This window comes from Tyto alba, unplaced genomic scaffold, assembly GCF_018691265.1.
Source record: "Tyto alba isolate M040663 unplaced genomic scaffold, T.alba_DEE_v4.0 Super-Scaffold_6, whole genome shotgun sequence".
Lineage (NCBI taxonomy): Eukaryota > Metazoa > Chordata > Aves > Strigiformes > Tytonidae > Tyto > Tyto alba.
In genome coordinates, this window is record NW_024881327.1 from 55,372,884 (window position 1) to 55,386,873 (window position 13,990).

Here is a 13,990-nt window from a genome sequence, read left to right on the forward strand (position 1 = left end):
CTTCCTCCGCCTGGCACCCAGCATGACGTGCCATCACAAGACACAGATACACCAGACAAAGGAGGGGGTCCGGCAGCATCCAGGGGGCACCACCCGGCTCACCCCAAAGCCAGTTCCAAGAGACCAGGACCATGGCAGACCCTACAAACGCACCCCCAGTGCTGCACGAACCCCCACAGTCCCAGGAGGTACCCCCTCACCCTCCAAAACAACATGAGCACCTCAACACCAGCACTGTCGCGAGACTGAGCTGATGCTGGGAGCAAAACATGTCCTGCCTACCCCGGAGCTGGAACAGCATCCCCCAGAGACCTGAGCGGGGCGGCATCCCCCACCCTCCCTCCCCTCTTCTAGGGATGGGGGGGGGGGTCAAGGTGGGGTGTATTTTCTTTCTTGGCATCCGGACCGCAGCAGACGTGTTTAATGAGCCAGGGCTGTTTGCAAGGTGGCCGGCTGGAGAGAGCACTATTCACACTGGGAAGAACCTTTTCCACTTACGCGCTTTTTTCCAGTAAGAGGAAAGCAAAATGCGTTACAATAAACAAAAAAACCATGGATTTGGATTTGCTTTTTTGCTCCTTTTTTTTTCCCGCCGCCCCCCACCCCCTTCTTCTTTTTAAAGGAGGCCTCTATAAAGCCCCTTTGTTTAGACCCTCATGTGCACAGAAGGTTTATTTTTATAACTGTGTAAAGCCCCCTTAATGAACTCCTTTATGCTTTGTTAAGGCAGCGGAGATCACAATTCCACATTGTGGCATGTTGTTACTCATGTTGTCCTTGGCCGGGTTTTTCCGAAGGAAGGGACTCCCCTCCCCGCTCCGCCGATCGGGGCCATGAGATCACCCCGGTCCCCACCACTTCGAACAACAAACCCTTTGTGGAGGCGGAGGGGAGACGGGTGCTCGGTGGGCGCAGACACTGGGTGATTGTTTGGGTGCTCTGCACCTCTCCAGGGCGTTTTTTCTTCCCCCCCCCCAAACACCATCGGGCCCCTCCACTTCACAATACTGGGGGAGGCAGGAGCCCCTTGGGACTGTGGTCTTGCTGCCCGGCATGGTGATGCTCAGCTGTCCCCGCAGGCTGCTCCCCGCTGCAGGACTGTCCCTGTACCCCATCCGAGATCCGTCACCCCCGTGCCAAAACTGGGGGGCAGTCCCATGCCCCAGCCCCTCCGTAAATCCCTGGGGCGGACGGTCGGGGGCAGCCTTGGAGGGATGCTGGGTGCCTCTTGCCTGCGGGCATCACTGCAGAGGGGTGGGGGTGCTCCAGGGACACGTGCCCCGGGACCTGCTCACATCTCAGATGTGACCCCCCCACCGCAAAAGCAATGACCCGAGGGGGGCACTTTTCGCATCGCCCCCACTCCAGCTCTGACTTAGAGGTCGACAACGCCATCCCCCGCCACGTCCCGCTTTCCCGCCTCAGAATGACAACTCCAAAGCATTAACGGGCGTGAGCAAAGGCAGCTTTGCTCACAAGCACCGAGAAGCCACGGGGTCACCCGGCTGGGCTGGCCCAGCCCGTCGGGAGGAGGACACGGGACCCTCCGGCTGCCGGGGGGGCTGAGCCCTGCTCGGGTCAAACACAAAGAACCATCCCTGGAACGTCCTCCCACCTCCACAGCCACGCTGCAAACGAAACAAGCCTAAAACCCAACCACCTACACCCAAGCACCTTTCCACACCAAAAGATAACAGAGCTGCCCAACAGATTGAGTGACCTATCTTATTCTGACGTGATTTCCTAACCCAGAAAACGTGAGCTCAGCACGAGATGTCCCGACCACTTCAGCTCAAGTCTGGCAGTTTCAGACGTGCCCAGAGCTGTGCTGGGGACACGTCGAGCAGCAGGACATGGAAAACTTCTCACTCAAAGCCTGGGGCACCCTTTTCTCCACCTGGGACCCCACTTTTTTTCAATGTAGGGGCATTTGTTACAGTCTTATTTGAAGGATGCCTGGTTCAGGCATCGGCTCCATCAAGGAAATCCCCCAGTCCTTGCCCCCCCAGCCCCCTTGCAAAGTTTGCAGGATGGAGAGCAGAGGAGCAGCAGCTCAATTTAATGTTCAGTCATGAAAACAAATATGAACCATTTTACAGATTTGCCACTGTTGGGTTATTTTCCTTTCCAACCGTATTTTCAATCAATTCTTTCATTCCTAATAATTGGGGTCTCTGCTTCTTCAGCCTTGATCTCTTCCCCGAGCCATAGGACAAATCTCCTCCAGAAACTCCAAACCCAGGAGTCCTGCTGCCCCCCTGCCCTGCAAAGAGGCTGGCTGGGATTCAACCGGCCGGGAGCAAGCTGGATGCCGAGGGCACATAAATCCGATCAGAAACCTCGGGAAGATGCCAGAGAAGAAGGTGCCTGTCCGCTCCGAGGTCCTAATTACACCCTTGCACCCTTTTTAATTTTTCTGAGCACACCCCACGGAGGTTTCTGCTCCATGCTGCCTCACCTCAACACCAGCCCAGAGCCCTCCATCCTCCCCGCAATCCCCCGGCGCCCCACACTGCGTGGAGGGGGGGCTCGAGGCGATGTGCCACGGTAAACATCCCTGCCCACCGCTCTGGTTTTATTTGTCATGCCCCTGAGCCATCCGCTACCCAGCCCTGCCACCGGCTTTCAGCGTCACCTTGGGTCAGGGAGAAGGAGCTATTAGCAAAGCAAACAGCTCTGACTCACGGCTGACCTGGGTAACTGGTGGTTTCTGGTTGGTTTCTCACATAAGAGTTCTTGAAACGCCGATTTTTTTTGCTGATGGGAAATCAAGCTACCAGGCGGGTTGCCTTGGGCAAGCCTCATGCCGCTGTCTTTTGTTGTTTGACTGCCGAACACCCCCTCATTCCACATCAGTAAATACCCCAACATTTGCTTTACAGACCCCACTACTCCCCAGCATTCCTTACAGCACTAGTTACAAGCACAAACAAGCGGACACGAGCATTTAGGCTTACCTGAAAAGCTGTCCTTATCCATGGCGATCAGATCCCGGGCTTGGTACATGTAGCAGCGGAGGTGGTACCTGTTCCCACCTGGCAGAGAAAGGAGAAACCGTTGAGAGATGAGTCCTGGGATGAGTGCAGGGCACGGGGGGAATCGCTGGGGATTTAACCAGCCCCGAGCTCGTGTCTGAGAGCAGCTGGGCTTCATCCTTCCCATGGCTTCCCAGGAGAGCATCGAGCCCTGAGCATGTCGGTGTTCCCCGGGGGACAAGCTGTGCCCCACCCTTGCCCACACACCCCCCCCCCCACTTTCCACCCACCAGCACTCGAGGTGGGGGCGAGAAGAAGAGGATGGGAAACGTTCGGCTATGGGGCCTGGACTCGCCACGGGGGGATTTCACCCTCCCCTCCAACCCTTGGGGCCTTACAGTCGAATATGCACGAAATGGTGGGTCTGTTGACACCGAAGCTGAGGGTGGAGACGGATTTGCCATCATCGCTCCTGTCATCTGTCACTCCCCCCTGCAAGAGAAAACAAGGCAAGGTCGGGCATTCCGGGACCCCTCCGCAGCCAGGGCTCCCCACGGGATGGGGTTCTCCGGGGCATCATCCACGCAGGTATCTAAGGGGACCTGGGGCTCCCAGTGCCTCCTGGCAGCCCACGGAGGGACCCTCGGGCTCTCCTGCCCCAGGAGAGCAGAGAAGACCCCGGAGGGAACAGGACACGACAACAAAAGCAGCCCGAGGGCCACCGACTCGCATCCCCTCACTCCTCCCAGCACCTCACCAGCATGGAAAAGCCTCTCCACAAAGTTCATCATTCCTGGAGCAATGGGTAAAAGTTAAAGCAATTTCACTGAGTCCCCTTGCGAGCAAAATTAACGGAGTACAAACTTTGTGACCAGTGATACGGGTGGTGTCAAATGAAGCCAAATGCCCCGTTCACTGCTTGGGGGGAGTCTCGGCCGACCTTGGCCACCGCTCTTCCCTCTTCTTGTGTTTGCCTGCGAGAGCCAACCTTTTATCACCTCGGCTGCAAATATTTAGTTGCAGGAAAAGGAGCGTAAAGGTAACTTCCTGGCAAGTGTCAATCCGATCTTTAAATATTTTTCAATTATCAAATGCTAGGGAGTGACAGGAGGAGCGTTTAAAGAAAAAAAGGAAAAGGAAGAAGGAAAAAAAGGAAAAGAAGAAAAGCAGGTCTGGGACAGAGTTTCCAGAGTGCAGAGCCACCTAGTCCCAACAGCGCGTCAAGAGCGTAGGTGGCCTGCAGAGCCCCCCTTGCCTTCCAGGCAGGAATCACAATTACCGGGACACTGTCTGCCGAGGACGCCCGGGGGTTTGCGCTGCACTGACGGCGGTGAGGTCGCGCCGAGGGTTTGCCAGGCAACCTCCAGCTCTGCCTTCCCTTCCTCGCCCCCTGCTCCCCACAGGAGCTGAATAGCTCCTCAGTTATTTTTATGACCTTCCTACCCGGCAGACCGCCGGGCCCCCCCGCCCCGGTCCCCCCACCCTGACCTGCGCCCGCTGCCAGCCCGGGGAAGGGCAAGTGGAGGAGATCAGGAGCCCAGATGGGGCAGGGATTGCTCTAGGAATCCCACAGCAAGGGCTTGGGGACCCCCCCCCCAGCCCATCCACCACAGGGAAGGGGGGCTCCTTGCACCCCAAAACACCATGGAAAGCACACCTTGGAGAGAGCAAGCTAGAAAATGCTCTTGCTCAGGGCTATGCCTTGCCCTTTGGGGTACCCCTATGATCTCCTCCCTTTGCCCTGTCCCCAGGGTGCACTCCACCCTGGTCAAACCCCAGTGGCACCACGTGCCCACCCTGGCTGTCACCCCCTCGGTTTAACTCATGTCCCTGCTCGGGAGCGGTGGTTCAATCGCGCCTGGTGCAGAGCCAAAGTTGGGGCGTAAGCACCGGCAGAAACAGGCAAGATTTTCCAGCCTGGCATGGAAAACCCAAAGCTCTCCGTCGGCCAAAGGTTCCCCTCGGATGATTTTTGGAGGAGGATGGGAGGAAATGGGGCTTGCAGGGTGGGGAAGGCTGCTTGCAGCTCCAGGGCAGGGCCGCTGGGCTTTCCATCAGAAACCAGAGACGGCCCCGAGCCACAGAGCTCGGCCCTGGGCTTCCCCAAAATTGGACCCAGGGCAGAGACATGCCTGGGGGCCACACCGCGTCCTGCGGTCCTTCTCTTTTAATGACCGTCGGTGACGAGCGAGCTGCAAAATGGCAGATCCCCAAAATAACTGGGACACGCTGTCACAGAGAGGTAAAGCCAAGACCAAGCTGGTATGATGGAGATGATGGCCAAACCAGCAAGCCCGAGGGAAAGGAAGGCCGCTCAGTTTATCTGGGGGGATGCACAGGTGAAATACAGGCAAAAAGGGAGGAAATGACAGCAAGCGGTGGTGTTACACTGGCTCTGCCTTTGGGGTAGGGGTGGGAGAGCTAAAATCCTTCTACACCACCAACTTCTTGGTCTCAAGCTCCCCATTAGTCAGCTGGGACCCCGCAGCTGGGGGCAGCAGGAGCGAGCGGGGGAATCAGTGGGATGTAACGCCTGAGGCAGCTCAACCTGCCCCAACGGGCACCCCAAATCCATCAGGCTAAGGGCATCCGAGGCAACCGAAACCCTGTGCCATGTGGCAGCACCGCGAGCCCTCGCAGCTGCCTGGTCCTGATGCTGCTCCCCACAGCACGGGGGGCTTGGGGAATGACCCCCCCCTCTCCGTTGTTTGGGGTCAGGGGAAGGATGGAGCCTGTGCGAGCGCTGAAATAAAAGTCTCCAAGCAAAAGCATGTGCTTGGGGAGAGCGAGCATGCACAAAAAAAAAAAAAAAAAAAAAAAAATCCATGCCTGCACGTACATGCAAGCATGTGTGGGTCTGGGGTCCATCCAAACAGGCGCTGAGCTCACCCTGCAAAGATGCTGAGCCCCGTGCACGGCCCCGGGGCTGCAGCTGCTCAGCTCCGTGGGGATAGCATCGCCGGAGTGGGGGTTTTGGGGGAAAACCTCGGCCAAGGAGCCGCCAGCTCCTACAAATCCCCCCTCAGCAGCTGGGCGACCCGCTGGGGCTCTGCTCACCAGCTGCTCCCGGCTCTGGCTCACCCTGGCCCTGGGCTGTTGGGGTTCAGCGCGTCTTAACAGCCCCCACTGCTCAGTTTGGTGGGGCCGGAGAGCTGAGCATCCCCGGGCAGAGGGAGGCCCAGAAACCCCAAGCACCATCCACACATTCCTGCATCCAAGACACATTCCTGCTGCTCATGTTTGGTATTATCTTCCTGTTGGAAGCCAACCCTTTCGAATAGCTCGGGGAATTAGCACTTGGGGTGTTGGCTTGTTCTGTCTGACTTTGCACTTTCATCCTCCCTCCGCTTCGGTTTCCCTGCGCCGCCACACGGCTCCTTTGCTGGACGGCAACTCATGCCACAACCACAAAACTGCACAAATGCCTTTCGCGGAGAAGGCGGCAGATAACAGCAACGGGACGGAGCAGACAGGAGGAGCTCGGGGAGGCTCCAGGGTGGCAGCCCCGGCCCCAGACCTGGATAAAATCCAACCTGGGGGATGCTCCAGGATGCCTCTCCTGACAGCAGCTTTATTCTGCTTCAGCGCGATGGGAGCTGGTGGCAGAAGCTCAGACTCCATCCCTGTGCCCTCCTCAGCTCTGACATCTCAGCCTGCGAAAGCTACCTCCCTCGGCCCGCGTTTAAAAAGCATTAGAAATAGATATAGAGGAAAAAATCAGTGCCCACCCTTTCCAGCCCTCAGCACCCACTCTTATTTTCCCATCCTTGGTACCACTTCACCCCACCATCCTGATCCCTCCTCCCGCTTGCTGCTCCAGTGGACAGAGGGGCTGATGCTCTGCAGGTCTGGAGGGTCTGGGGTTGCTGGTTAGGAGATGTTATGTAAATTTAGGTATTATTTTGGGATGGAGCATCCTGGAAAAATACATAAGTCATTCAAGTGAGAGAGGAGAGCTAGAAAGGCATGTAGCTGCAAAACCAGAAAGTATGGCAAGATCATTTATACAGCAATCCACGGAAAACCAAGCAACCACAGCAAATGTGGCCAGTAACCCCAAAATATGAGGGCACCAAGGAGAGCCAGAATGACCTACTGCGGAGGGGAATTCGGCGAGCGGAGCCCGACGGGCGGGTGGCCGGGTCCTGCACCCCCCGGGCTGCCGGGAGCCAGAGCCAGGGCTGGGGACGGATTCACCTGCCGCTCTCCCGGGCTGCTCCCTCCCCAGCTGCCACCCTGAGGGGACAGCGTCCCCCCAAATCTCCCCACTTCAAGTAAACACTACTCCTCGTCAGGCAGCATCGCCCTGCCTGGGCGATGGCTCAACTCCCAGGAGCGGCACGGTCCTACAGCAATGGGACCTGGTGATGCCCTGCGACCCTGCTGTCACCCAGGACCCTGCTGTCACCCAGGACCCTGCTGTCACCCAGGACCCTGCTGTCACCCAGGACACGGCTGAGGGCTCTCCTTGTCTTTTGCTGACATTCAAGGCGGGCAAATTTACAGTTCGGGCATTTGTCTGGCGTAAGGGGTTTGGATGTCTGCACTGGGGGTGTCTTGGAGCAGCAGTGATGCTTAGGGCAGCGTTTGGTGGGGAAAGGGGAGAGAGAAAAGCATGGCATGGGAAGGGAAGGCAAGGAATATCATGGCACGGCGAGGCAAGGCACAGCAAGGCATGGCAAGGAAAGACAAGGCATGGCAAGGCATGACATGGCATGGCAAGGCATGGCAAAACAAGGCAAGGCGAGACAAGGCAGGACAACTGCTTGTTTTGCTAGAATTGTTTTCAGTTAGAAAGTAAGCAAAATAATAAACTGGATGCGTTACATGATAAAATAATAAAAGTTATAGACATAACATTGGCATAAAGATAAATGAGAGATGTGGGATGCTCTTAAGAACTGGGCACTCCAACGTTAACTGACACGGCTAAGAAATGCTCTGAAAATAATTCTGCAACGTGTATAACACCAGGTCTAACCAGCTTTGTGGGTGGAGGGCTGGAAGGGGCAGCCCATGGCAGCCTGGGGCAGTTGAGGGCTCAGCAGCAGACCAGTGACACCAGGGGACACTTAAATCAACTGGGGACCCCCTGCCACCACATCAACGTCACCAGGAGCAAAGCAAGCAGCAGTTCCCGGGCTCATTGCCACATTGCCATTTTAATTAGGCTTTTTTCTCCCTTCCCTTTGCTTCAGCCTCTGCCCCACACACATGAGGAGAGGATTTTCCTCCCCCGGGTCTCCCCCACATCCCCTGGTACCCCCAGTAGACGGGTCCATCAGCAGCCAAACTCACAGACCCATTTCATTTACGGGCTAACGAAGTTGAAACGAGGGCAGGGCTGAGTCCCTTGGAAAACCACACGACCAAGCAGAGCCCCAAGACAGCCCCATCAGACACCCCCCACCACCACCCTCCCCTCACCCCCAGAGCCAGGGAAGGGCACGGGGGGTTTCTGCAGAGCCCCACGGGTGTGCACACACACACACGTGTGCACGGACACGCACCCCTTGTTGTAGGGTTTTCCAGCTAAATCCTCCCCGATTGCCTCTGCTGAGATGCAGAGGAATGAGGCGTCTGTCTGAAAATCACATCAGGGGGCCCCAGGGTGAAGGGGGAGAAGCCAGGGTCCCACCAGCAGTCCTGGGGGTGCAGGGACCCCCCCAGTATGGGGCCAGAGTGAGCTCAGGGCTGATGTATGCGAACGCCACGCAGCCGCCTGTGCCCCAAAGGGGCTGCTGGGTTCAAACACTGGATGGAGGGAAGGACAGAACAGGGAAGGGGAAAAAAAGAAAAAAAGTCAAATGGGGAAAAAAAAAAAAAAAAAGTCCTATAATAGGGGCTTTGTGCTGCTGTGGTTGCTTCTCATTTAGTTATTGGAAAAGCCAAAGGATTATGAAATCCAGTGGATTAAGAAAGCCAGAATATTAGCTAAACAAACAGTGGTGGGTGCAGGCAGCAGATAACGAGTGGTGGATAATAAGCTTTGCTCCCTGGGATGGGACGGGACGGGGCGGAGGGTGGGAGCAGACCTGACCAGCCACCCCCCTCCCAGGCGGCACTTTTGGGGGGAAAGTTGGGTACCTACCAGGGCCCCCTCCAAGGCGAAAACAGCGGCGGCCCCGGTGCGCTCCAGGGGCTCCATCCTGCGCCTCCAGCGACGGCGGCGGAAGGTGTCGGTCCGGCGATGCTTCAGGTGGAAGCGCCAGCCGAAGAGCGAGGCGTACTCCCAGCCCTCCCCGTCCAGCTCCTCCTGCTTGTGCTGCCGGGCAGGGACAGGCTGGGGGTCAGGGGGGGCCCGAGCCCCACCACCCCACATCCCCTCTGCAGGTGACAATGGGGGGATGGTGGCGCAGCCAAAGGGCAAAGCCAGTTGCGCATGGGGGTCTCCAAGGTCAAGGTTGTGCCCACCCAAACCCGGGTCCAGCCTGTTCAAGCTGTTGCCTGCTACAGCTGTGCCACCCCGTGTCCTCCGTGTACCTCTCCAGCTTGGAATCACAGAATCGTTTAGGTTGGAAAAGACCTTTAATTAAGATCATCGAGTCCAACCATTAACCTCGCCCTGCCAAGGCCACCCCTGGGGATTCAGCCCTTCATCCTGTCCCAGGGCTGAACCCCACTTGGAGAAGGGTCACTGGGCAAGGAGGGGGCCACAAACTGCCCCAACACCTCCGTCTCCCCAGCCTGCCTTCCACTTTGCCACCACCTCTGAGCCCTCCCAGGGCCACCACCGGGAACTTCTCCCTGGGGCATCAGTCACAAGCCCGTGAAGGCTTTTTCTCCCCAGAGCTGTGTCACCTCCCTGGGACACTTGCATCCCTTTGGTAGATGGGGTGGCAGGGGCTCCCCATGCTTTCCAGCCGCAATTATCTGGAAAAAGTGCTGGGAAGGGAGGCAATTGTCTTGGACAACAGGCTGGGGGTAGGGAAGAGCAGCAGCGCTGCGGTGGCATTTGCAGTCCAATTGCACCACCTAGAGGGAAGCGGGACTGGGACAAGGGACAGACTGGGGACCTCGGCCAGCCCCGGTCCCCCGAGCTGCTTTGTGGCACCGGTGGATGTCCCCATCCCGTCCCGCAGCCCAACCAAGCACCCCTAGAGTGCTCTCCACCTCTAGGAGGTGTTGACCCCCATGGTGGGAACCACAGAGGCTTCTGGCTGCTCCAGCACAGACACTTGGGCCACCGGAATCCAAAGCACGGCGGGTCTCTGCAGAAGGCCAAGCACCTCCACCTTCACAGGGAGACACGGGGACACGGCCCCAACCTGCTCTCGCCCTCTTCTCCGTGTCCCCCACCCTACCTTCCTCATGGCCTCCATCTGCGCGAGGTCCCTCCGGCGAAGGCGCACCCAGCGCCGTCGCCGGTTGGTGTGGTACATCTTCTCGGCCGGCACCCAGGCCTTGGGCTTGCGGTCTGGTGGGATGGTGATGCCGTACTCCCAGCCTTGGAGAGAAGGAGACACCTGGATGAGGGCAGGAGAAGAGCCGCCCACCTTGCCTCCCACCAGGGACCTCTCCTCACGCGCATCCACACTGGAACAGCTTTGACAGCAAAGGTTCGTCCAGATACTTGCTTTCCCAGTTTGCTGGTCCACACAGATAACGACCTACTCGTGCTTCTACCCAACAGAGGTGTTGCTCTGGGGACGCCCCGGTGATGGACCCATGGTGTCCCACCAGCCCTTGGCTCAAAGTCACAGCTTGGGGACACTCCTCTCTGTCCTTCCCTCCTCAGGCAGCCCCAACCCTTGTGACCACCTCAGATGCTCTCTGGCCTGACACTTTCCATTTCTCTTTCACCAGAAGCCAGGTAAGATCTTCCAGAAGAACAGCCTGCTCTACCCCCAGCAGCAAGGGAAGCGTCGCCTTCGTGGCTGCCCAGCCCACAGCCCCAGAGCGAGAGGGACAGGGTGCCCCCAGGGCCTGACCCCCTTCTCCTGAAGGCAGTGGTGCAGCTCACGCGGCCACGAAAGGGATGTTACCATCCCTGCTGCTGGATGGGACCGAGGAAGGAAACACCATCATGGGCAAAATAAAGGGGGTGAAAAGAGGACGGACGCCCACAACCGCTGTCCGATACCTTTCTCATCCACAGCTCTGTTGAGATCCGTGTCCCACTCCACGTCTTCCCACTTCCAGCCTGGAGGACACTCAATCTCATCCTTATGCAGGACCTTCTCCCCGTTCTGTGAGACGCAGGGGTGTTAGCAATCAAGCAGTGCCCAGCAGATGCCTAATTCCCCCCTGAGCCCCTGGGGGGGGGGGGGGGCTTCCTGCCCCTGCAGCCTGGGGTGCTGCTCAGCCCCCGCCTGCCCACCCTGCCCTTACCACGTCGGTGTAGGCGTCGGTCATGTGGATCCACTGCCCTCCAGGCAGCCGGACCTGGTTCTCAAACACCTCCTCCACGAAGCTCAGGTGCCCGGCGTCCACGTCATGCAGTAACCTGCCCCCCCCCCGCCCCCGGGGAGATGCACAACGTCAGGGGCTCCCCCTCCTGCCCTCCCAGCCCTACGCGGGCAGCCTCGTGGCCTCCCTCCTCCCGGGGCCGGCCGGGACACCCCCCTGCCCGGGCACCCCGCTGTGCCTACCACGGATGGGGCAGGCAGATGGGAAACCCCTCCCATGGTACCCCGGACCTCCATCCAGCTTTCTGGGTGACCTTGCCACCAGCTTAACATCTCCTCAGGCTTTTGGGGTGCCCGGGACAGCCCACCCGGGCTCTTCTCTTGGCAGAAAAAGGTCACTCACGTCTTCTCCGGGCAGATGAACCAGTCCCCAGCCCAGGTCCAGCCCGTGGACGGGCGGAAACTGTCCTTGGGCAGCTTGATCTTGCCAGTCACATCCGAGTATTTGGGGTAGGTCAGGCCAGTTGTGCCCCAGTTCCCCACCAGGGCCAGTTTGGTCTGGTTCTCATACTGGGGGAGCACAAGCAGAGAGGTTTTTTTGTGTTGGACGCATAAAATCCCATGGATAATCCTTTAAAAAAACCCCATGAATAATCCCTTCCTTCCTGAAGAGCCCCATCCTGAGGACAGACCTCCTGGGAAGAGGCCCTCCCCCCCAGCCCCCGCCCCTTCGGGCACCCCAAGATTTCCAGCGAGTAGAAGGAAATGTGAAGCCACGATGTGGCTTTACGGCTCATTACCAACGTTCTCCCCTGGTGCTGGCGGCAACAACTTTTTCTTCTCACGGTTGGTACGAGCTGGTGTGACCCCCACCTGGCACCGCCCTCACCTATGGTCTAGCCCACCCCCTCTCCCCTCCATGGCGGAGCTGCTGCCCACACTGAAGAGAAAAAAAAAAAATAAAAAAAAATACTTTATGGTGGTCCCTTAGCAAGATGCTCACAGTTTCGGCAAAGACGGAGAGCTTCCCCTCGGCGTACTGGTTAAATTCCTTCTCATCGACTGACAGCCCGAACCAGAGCTGGACCCGGATCTGGGCTGGGATCCTCGGACCCATCGCCTCCTCCTGGGGGTACTACGGAAGGCAGAGCCCCGTTAACAGCCCCGAGGAGGATATTAAGGGGGGATTCTCGGGGTGCGAGACAGGGGGTGGTGGGTACGAAGCCCCATGAAGCCCCAGCCGGGGAGGCAGGGGGGTAGGGTGGGACATGGAGCATCCCTGGGAATCGACAACGTGCAGAGCACTTTGGGGATGACCCTGAGGAGCTTCAAAGCCCCGGTGGTCAGGGCTTCTGCGGCTCAGCGAGACACCCTCCGGGGCAGGGACACCAAACCCAGCCAGCAGACTTCGGCAAAAATAGAAAGAATAAACAAGGAGATGTCTCACTGCCTTTTTTTCTCTCTCTCAGTTACTTTTTTTCGCCTTCAAGTGATGCTAGTTTTCCATCCAAAGCTAAAGTACAGAAAAAAACCAATATATTTTTGTTCATCTTTTGCTGCCAGCTGGGCTTGGGGTTTTGGGGTTTATTCAGTTTATTTTATTTCACTTTATTTTCTCAGAGCTTGTTCAGCACTGATTGTCTGCTCCCAAGCTGGCACGCAGCAAAAGGCCAAAGAAATATCATTTGTGATGTGAGAAGCTCGGTAAGTGCCTGGCAGAGGAGGCCGCAGCTTGAATTTCCTGGGGTGGCAGAGGGTCAGGAATTTTGAAAAACATAAAATAACATTAAAAATTAAAAAATAAAATATGTTTTTTTAAAAAGCACCATCTGAGCCAAAGTGCACCCATCTTCACTGCCCTGGAACTTGCAGAAAATATGAGGAACTTCACGGGGACCTGCTGCAGAGCCGTGTAAGAGGAGCTGAGCCCCACCAGAAGCACAGACAGGCCCTGCCCATGAAGGACCAGCTTCAACCGGGCTGAAACTGGGCCTGGGGGGTCCTTGGAGCCCCGGGCCCTCGTGGGCTAACGTTGCGTTGGGATTTCAGGTCTCCCTGCTTGATTTTCCCTCTCTTCTTTTTTTTAGGGGAAAAAAAAAAAAAAAAGTTTTAAAAATAAACGCCAGGCATGCGCATGCATCAAAGGGCAAGGTACCTTCAGGAAGATGGTCTGCAGCTTGCCGCAGTTCTTGCCGCAGCAGCCGGAGGTGCCCCTGGAGAAGAGGACCTCGTGGGCTGGCACGCGGGCGTACGCTACGCGCTTGTGTCCCTGCAGCATCCAGATCACTATATCGGGCAGGCTGTTCTGGGGCTGGAAAACACAAAAACGGGCAACTTTGGGGGAGGGGGGGGGGTGGCTCCAAACGAGCACGTCGGCCATGGAGGGATGCAGGGGGCTGGCGAGCAGCCGTGCCCCGGGTCCCACCATCAACACAAGCCCGTGGAGTGAGTTGGCCCAAACAGCATTTCAGCAGCTCCAGGGTCTGGCCAGGGCAGAGCAGCCCCACCCCGTTCCTCCCATTGCCCCCCCCCCCGGTTCTGCAGACAGCTCAGGTTGCTTTGGTTGGGGGTACGGATCTGCCACGAACAAGGCTGAACCCCGACGGTTGGGTGCCAAACCCAGCCCCTTCCTAACTCGGTTCCCATCACGGCACGGGGACGTGGGTG

At 57.7% G+C, this 13,990-nt stretch overlaps 1 protein-coding gene across 10 annotated transcripts in view; it reads right to left on the reverse strand.

Annotated features, from left to right (window-relative positions):
- The window catches only part of DYSF (dysferlin), a 103,254-nt gene that overhangs the window by 64,336 nt on the left and 24,928 nt on the right, over window positions 1-13,990 (reverse strand). For all 10 annotated transcript variants that reach the window (XM_042807882.1, XM_042807880.1, XM_042807877.1 and 7 more), the window contains 9 exons: window positions 13,479-13,634; window positions 12,327-12,458; window positions 11,727-11,893; window positions 11,307-11,421; window positions 11,059-11,164; window positions 10,280-10,422; window positions 9,067-9,240; window positions 3,374-3,467; window positions 2,958-3,035 (listed from right to left, as the gene is read on the reverse strand). In XM_042807882.1, coding sequence (XP_042663816.1) covers window positions 2,958-3,035; window positions 3,374-3,467; window positions 9,067-9,240; window positions 10,280-10,422; window positions 11,059-11,164; window positions 11,307-11,421; window positions 11,727-11,893; window positions 12,327-12,458; window positions 13,479-13,634 — 1,165 coding nt within the window. The remainder of the gene's footprint in view (window positions 1-2,957; window positions 3,036-3,373; window positions 3,468-9,066; window positions 9,241-10,279; window positions 10,423-11,058; window positions 11,165-11,306; window positions 11,422-11,726; window positions 11,894-12,326; window positions 12,459-13,478; window positions 13,635-13,990) is intronic.